This window comes from Pteropus alecto, unplaced genomic scaffold (genome assembly GCF_000325575.1).
Source record: "Pteropus alecto unplaced genomic scaffold, ASM32557v1 scaffold312, whole genome shotgun sequence".
Taxonomy (NCBI): Eukaryota; Metazoa; Chordata; class Mammalia; order Chiroptera; family Pteropodidae; genus Pteropus; species Pteropus alecto.
The window spans coordinates 2,522,236-2,529,653 of record NW_006433948.1 but is presented as its reverse complement, the minus strand read 5'-3'; the positions used below and the strand labels follow the sequence as shown (position 1 = coordinate 2,529,653).

Sequence of the window (7,418 nt, the reverse complement as noted above, 5' to 3'; positions counted from 1 at the left end):
CTGGAGAAGAGAGAGCAGTAGTCGGGCCGAGGGCCGGAGGGCTGCAGGCTGACGGCCCAGCCGACCGGGGCTCCTCCCCCTTCAGTCACGCATTGTCCCCTGTCTCAACAGGGACCTGAGAGCATCTCCCAGGCTGGACCGGGGCAGAGCCGGCGACCCGTGTTCAGTGGGGCTCCTCTTCGATGGGGGAGCAGCCCGAGAAGAAGCTGGTATTGCTGGCCAGCGCGCGCTTCTTTTTCTTCCCTGGGGCTTTATTTTCTTGAGGTTCCATCGCTGCAGGTTTCAACCCTGGGAGGCTAAGGGAGGAGGGCGCTGGCGCGGGGTTCAACAAGACCTCGTCGACGTCACTCATCTCTCTCAGGATCTAGGAAGGACAGAGCCAGGTGTGCCCGGGCCCCAGCACGCGCCCAGAAGTACAGAGCGTCCGCTGAGACTGCTGGGTGGGGGGAAGCAGAGCTGAGCCCGTGGCCCCTGCCAGTTCCCAAGCAGCACGTGAGCCTTGCCCTGTCGCCCCCGCGCTCTGTCCGAGCTGATGCGGGCACGGATGCCGACGCAGTTGGTGATGCGTTCGGGGCCGCTTACCTTGCTGTTGGGAGTGGCACAGACGGGGTTGAAGAAGCTCAGCCCCGGCGTCACCTCTGTGGGATCCTCCAGTTTGAAGGAGCCTTCGGAGTCCTGGGCCCGCTCCACAGTGCCCGAGCCATCCTGAGGATCGAGCAGACAGCCCATGAGAAGGCCAGTCCCCGGGGCTGCAGAAACAGGCGGCTCCCCGCAACCGGTGAGGCGCCAGCGCGGGGGCCTCGTCGCTCAGGCCAGGTGCGTCTTAGGGGAACCCTGCTGGGGGAGGCCACAGTGCTCGATGGCAGCTGCTGAAGGCACGGGACACACCACGAGGCGAGGTTTCAACAAGACCGGGCTGTGGTCATTGCTTTGATCAACTTTCCCCGTCTCCAATCTGCAGTGCCCTTTTCAGCACGTCTACAGGGTGTTGTCTGTATTTGTAAAGTGGAAGCTGTGGCCTAGATCGCTGGTTTGTACAGTGAAACTCCTACGACGAAGCCCAAGACGTGAACAAGTGCGGCCGCCACAGGCCTCTAGGCTCTAAATCGACAAAAGCCACAGGAACGGAGTCTGGTCCCTGCTCCATCTATGGTCCTAAGCGCTCTGGCTTAACGGAAAACCCAGGGCAAAACTGCTCGCGCATAGACGGATGGTCCCTAGGCTGAGCTGGCTAAAATGACTGTGTCACACAGACGGCTGGGCGAGGGGACTTTGGCTCGGGCACGGGCCAGCGGGGGCCAGTCTGCGCACGCTGACCCGGCAACTTTTGCTGTCCTCAGTTCGTCTCTCCTGGAGCACGCTGAGGACGCTACAGTCAGCTTGGCTCCCTGCAGCGGCTGCGAGAAATAGGAAGTTCCTGTGGGTTTTTCCTGCAGCTGTAGAACAGCTAGTTCCCATGGAGAAGGGCGCAGTAAGTAACTGTCAGGATGTCAGAAGGATTAGCGTCCTTCCTGGAAGCTGCCACCTCAGCACGTGGCCCCTGCAGTTCCAGTTAGGCCTCGGACTAGTCTGATCCTGCACGGCTAGGAGCCTGCAGACGCCTGCCTTCCTGTTCCTGGTTCACGCCTCACGAGCTGTGCAGTGGCTTCGCAGCCAAGGCTGGGGATGGGAGCCACGTACCGGGAACTCTCCGGGGAGGGACAGTGTGGCCGGACTGGCAGGGGGCAGAAGGACCGAGAAGGGAAGAAGGGCTGAAAGGGCAGGAAGGGCCGGGAGGGAGACGCCAGCTTTCCAGAGGCAGGGCAGTGGAAGGCCCAAAGGGACGCTGAGGCCACCGCACTCACCGTACCTGGCCTTGCTGACGGTTGCGACACTTGGTGGGCTCGCAGCTGCAGTCCACGCCACAGTTCGACTTCTGTCTCCGGCACCCACACTGCTTATTCCCACACCAGCCCTTGCAGGAGCACTGCAAGACAGGTCGGGAGAAAGCCGCGTCACCGAAAGGACTAGAAGGCTAGTCGAAAAGGCCTTCCCTCCATTTGCAGGCTGTTCGCGGAGACGTGCAAAGTCCCGTGAAGCTGAGCACGCGTCTATCTCCTCAGGCCTCCCTTCCTTAGGGAACAATGATCACCAAGAACCAGAACAGACTCACTGGAATGACTAACAAACGCATTTTGGGGACGGGGGCGATAGTATACCACACAGATCAGACAGGCCCCACGATAACGCAGGGTACCTGAAAAGACTCTCGTGATGATTCTCTGGCCAAAGTGAAGGCCGGCGAGCTGGCTGGCCGTGGAGTCAAGTGTACCTGAGGGCTGAGCACTGTCGCTCCACGTCGTTATGTCTACCTAACCTGTACTCTCTCGTCCAGCTCACATTTCTACAGTCTGTGCGTGTCAGCCTGCGCTTGGGCCTCAGCACGTGAATCATTCAGCGTTTGAATCAATCACTGATGATATGAAATGAAATCATCTACATTTGTATAGCACTTTACAGTTTTCAGAGTACTTTCGTAGAATATACGAATACAACATCTCATTGGAATCTCATAACTGGTCTCCGAGGCAGGCACATTAATCTGCTGTGATGACGACACAAAGCTGGAAGGATGATGAATATGTAAGATGGCGATCGCATTCAAAAGTGTTGTGGCGGGCTGGAATTATGCACGAAAGTCAAGGAAAAGTTATAATACAGATAAAGGTGAGTCCACCATGGATGCCCCCCCGAGCCAGTCAATAAAATCTAGGAGAGAACACTTGGCTTAACAGCAGTTTGCACGAAAACGGCCAAAGGATCTGCGGCGTCCGCAGGTCCGGTGAGTCCACGGTGTGAAATGGCTGTCAGGCCTCTGTCTACCGTGGCCTGATCCCACTTGCCTCGCTCCCTCCCAGGGCCAAAGTCTCTCGAATTAGGTGTTTCTTATTTCCGTGCATGTGTTTTACCCCATTTTTTTGTCATCAAAAAATCTAAGGGACTGTCTTACATGTTTTCCAACTTTATGTATAAATGGTATCTTGTTCTATGAACACACGTAGAGCCGATTGTGTTCATTTTCACTGTATGAACATGCCACTACTTATTCAGACCCGTCACAGTGCCAGGCTTCACACCTGCCGGCAAAGCTGCCCTGCGATCGCCGACATTCATGTGTGCCAGGCACCGCTATGAGTGCTCTGCACGTAGTACAGTCATTTAATCAACAGGTGTGTTGCCCTGTGGACACGTTCAGGAGTTCACGGTGTGTACGTGTCTAGTAAAGACAACGTTACACAAAAGAGATGGTGACCGGCATCGTTGGAAGCCATGTTAGAAGGAATTGAGACCATTTGGCTTGGAACAAATAGGTGGCAGAGGTCACAGAAGGATGGATTAGTCAGAAGGGACCTCAGCGACCATCTAGAGCCTGGTGCGGTGTGCAAAGAATGTCTTCCGTTTCCTGAGGCCAACGATACCGCCTGTCCTCAATGTCTAGAAACAGTGCCTGACACACAGCTCGGTGCTCAAAGAAGGCTTGTTGGATGAATAAAGCTTTTACATACCGAGGACTATTTCCCTGGTCTAAATTCTTATGTGTATAATTACTGGGCCAAGAGATAAAAGCATTTTTAAGGCCTTTGATACATATTTTCAAGATGCGTTACAGAAAGGTATACCACACTTACACCCCTAATAGCAACAGACCGGAACGGCCAGCTTAGCCATACTCGCCCGCACTGGACGTTAAAATAAAAAAAAGATCTTTGCCCGTTTGAATGAACAGACCTATGCCATGTCCTAGAGCTACCTCACCAGGATGACACTGACCCCACTGGCTGCCATAGGCTGGGTATGGTCCTCTGCCCAATTATAAATTCATCCACCTGCTTCAAAACTGCTATTGCCCCATGCGTGTGTCTCTCTTTTATCCGAAGGGTGACAGTATGACATGGTGCCTGAGAGGCTGTCATGAGGGAGAACAGTTACTGTCACCTACCTGGCCAGGAGCCATTGGGATGATTTACAGGACAGCAGATGTTAGCTGAACTTGCTAATGGTTATGGATTACCATGACTAGAGTTTTCCAGCAGACGCAGGCTAGAAAACAGAAGACTCGTGACCCACAGGACAGATGCAGCCACATGAATGTCGTGGGCACTAGCTACTGTCCCTCACATCAGGACACAGGTCAGAATGTAAGGGAGGAAGCGTGACCTTGCCATGGACATAACCTTGAACACATGGGTACGTGGTGTGTGTGTGCACACGCGAGAGTGTCACAACGGCTGGCAAGCCACCGGCGTGTCCCAGCGCCGCCGCTGGGAAGCGCTGTAACAGAGGGCTTCTTTCCACGGAGTGGGCAGTAGGGCTGGGAGATGCTGGGGCGCCTTTAAGCCAGCGCTATTCAACCTCGATCACACATAAAACGTGTCCGGGGCGCTTTTCAAAAGGGCCAGGTCCCACCTCAGACCAATGAAATTGGCACATCTGGGGGTGGGGGTCCCAGGTTCCCGGTGTCTAAAAGCTCTCTTGGGGATTCTAATGTGCACCCGGGGCTGAGAACTATTGCTTTAGAGTCTGTGATTTGTCTAGCACTGATCTTGGTGTTATTTTGTATCTCAGAACGATAAAATCTGGTGAAATTTTTAACATAAACGATACCAGCCTAGGAATTAGGAGACTTGGGCTCTAGTCGTACGTTTCACACTTGGAATGACCTTGGACAAGTCACATCATCCAAGTTCATCTCCATTCTTTCATCGGTAGAGACAAGAATACCTGCTTCCTTTTTTCTGCCAAAGGGGACAACGGAGAATATTTGTAAAATGCTTTCGGTGCTTCGCTAATAATACCTGCATGCTGCTTTATCTGTCACAAGGTGATTTGCATACATTCCTCTTTTTAAATTCTCAGACATCAGATGGCACTGCATACAGGTAGCATTAAAAAGCCCCTTAACAGCGACGACAACGGAACCCATTTGCACAACTTCGACTGTTCCTCTGACTCAGGATGTTAGTGCTGGCCGTGTTCATTTGTTCTATTCTACTGCGTTCATTACACAGATGAGGAATCTTAGGCCCAGAAACATTAAGTGACTTGCCTAAGGCCATCCAACTCAGCAGTGGCAATCTCGAGATTGCCAGACCGGACTAGATTGCAGGTTCTTACCAGTCTGCAATGGCAATCCAGGCAATCCAGGCAATCCAAGATTGCCATTCCTGACTAGAACTCACGTCTCCCTGCCTTTAAGCCACTACTTTTTCAAACCATGGCACATGGTCTGTCCCTCAGCATGTCCTCAGCACGTGCGGGAAGCTGACTTGCACGCGTTAGCTTCGCAGTAGCCACCGCTTCGCTGTCTGCCACCATCCCCTTTGCACTAAGCTAGGGATAACGCCAGCCCGCTTCAGCCGGCTTGAAACAATGGGGACCGGGGTGGCTTTCGTGCAAAGCGTCAAGGTAGACGGCGAATGTGTCCACGGGCAGGCCAACCCGAGCATGCGCAGCCTCCATGCACTGCGAGGCCGCCTAAAGGAAGAAACTAGATTGTGTGGCAGCTTGCTCCCCTTCAAGGCCAGTTACCGTCCCTTCTCAAGTTATAAAATCAGGAGAAAAGCCAGAAAAGGATCATTTCTGTTTTAGACGTGGGATTTGCCATTGATAGCAAATACTATTTACTTGCAATCTTTCTTATACTCACTTATGTCCGTTTTGGGCTTGGCGCAGCAGCGCCATAACACACATAACGAGCTTTCCCTGATGACAAGCACGCCCGCATCGGCTTCACATTCGGAAATGCCTCCCCGGGGGGTTAGGCCATCAGCCGTGCGTCTCTGTGTGCACTTTGCAACGCTGCCCCCTGTTCCTTAGCTGACCGTCTCATCTGCATTCAGCACATGTCTCCAACTCAACCACAGTAGAGAGTCCAGAACTGTTTGTTGAGTATGTGAACGAAAGTCGGACATGTTTTGCCTCATTTCCTCTAAGTGTCCCCAACCCTCAGTCCCGCTACTACAGTTGTTACTACCAAGTCTTTGCAATATGCTGTCCACTGTGCCAGCAATGCCACGGGAGCTTCCGAGGTGAGCTGCCCGGGCTGATAAAGCAGCAGCGGCCGTCTCTTTCCCAGCATCCCCCTCGACCCTCTCCGCTCGGTTTGGCTCTTCAGTCACTGTCCAAAGCCCTCGGTGCGTCTCGCTGAGAGGCAGACGCTGAGGTTCCACGCCGGGCCCTGTTTTCCCATTAGATTACAAGCTCTCTGAGGCTGAGGATGAGCCCTTCGTCCCACTAAGAGAACAAGAGACGTTGCGTTCCTGACTCTGCAAATGACTCGATGCCACTGTGACCATTTGTCATGGCTTGCTTCTTGTGGCTTTCTGAAGCTCGGTTCTCCGTGTGGGGCACAACCGGCTAATGAAATCCTTCTAGGCAGCCAGCCATGGAAATGTGTGACCCGCCCTCTTTAACTAGAACATGGTTGCAGGGCACAGGTGTGTGTGTGGGGGTGGACCGCAAAATTCATGTTTGAACATTAAACACCTGTGTTCGAGGACTCTTTAAGACTGCCATTGTGGAAGTGAATAAAGGATGCCTCGAAGTCAGGATGCTCCAAACTAGCCTTAGCTCGGCCTGTTTAATCTTAATTAGTAGCCTTTTCTGTAATTGCTGTTGCCCCCTAGCCTATCAGGCAAGGAACGGAGTCCGCACTCAGCTTCCGGTCTGCTAGGACCAGGATGCGGTAGAAACAACTGGACTCGGAGTCCTGAGATTTGATTTCAAGTCCTGACTGCCACTTGGCTTTATGATCTTGGGCAAGCTCATTTGCCTCCCGTGGGTCTCAGATCCATCTGTAAAATGCAAATGATAAATACCTCACTGGATTTTTTTTAAGACAATGAAAAGAGATAACATATAAGAGAATGGCCTGTAAACTGTAAAGTGCTATAAAAATGTGAAAGATTATCATGATCACTTTGGAATCAGCCTCGAGACATGGTACAGAACACTGCTACCTGTTCAGACTGGTAAGAACCTGCAACGTGACGACAGCCATCCGCATGCAGGCAGCCCTTTCTGCCGGCCCGGCTTCCATGCCGAGCTGGCCTGACGAGCACCCGTCACAGGAGCCAAAGCCTCCGAATGGGTGTAGGGGTTCGGGTACGGGGTGCGGGGCTGGCACATGCCCGCTGGCCGTGAGGACTCATGACTAGAACCCCTGACAGAGGTGAGAGCCGCCTCCTACCCCGTGCACGGTCTTCTTGGACACCTTCACTAATTTTGTTGGCTTCCATTCTTCGTCGTCTTTGTTGTCACCATCGCTGTCGTCGGGCTCATTCACAGAATTCTCTGAAGTGTATTTCAGATCCTCGATGTCCATGCTTTGCTCCAGGAACTTTTCTTTAAAACGGGAAGGTCTTGGCTAAGAACAAAGG

The 7,418-nt window shown here is 53.0% G+C and overlaps 1 protein-coding gene across 3 annotated transcripts in view; it reads right to left on the bottom strand.

Moving 5' to 3' along the window:
• Positions 1–6: 6 nt before the first annotated feature.
• The window catches only part of KIF4A (kinesin family member 4A), an 86,001-nt gene continuing 78,589 nt past the window's right edge, over positions 7–7,418 (bottom strand). For all 3 annotated transcript variants that reach the window (XM_006908523.2, XM_025044421.1, XM_025044420.1), the window contains 4 exons: positions 7,229–7,405; positions 1,850–1,966; positions 583–705; positions 7–364 (listed from right to left, as the gene is read on the bottom strand). In XM_006908523.2, the coding sequence (XP_006908585.1) occupies positions 164–364; positions 583–705; positions 1,850–1,966; positions 7,229–7,405 (618 nt within the window). In that variant the 3' untranslated portion in view covers positions 7–163. The remainder of the gene's footprint in view (positions 365–582; positions 706–1,849; positions 1,967–7,228; positions 7,406–7,418) is intronic.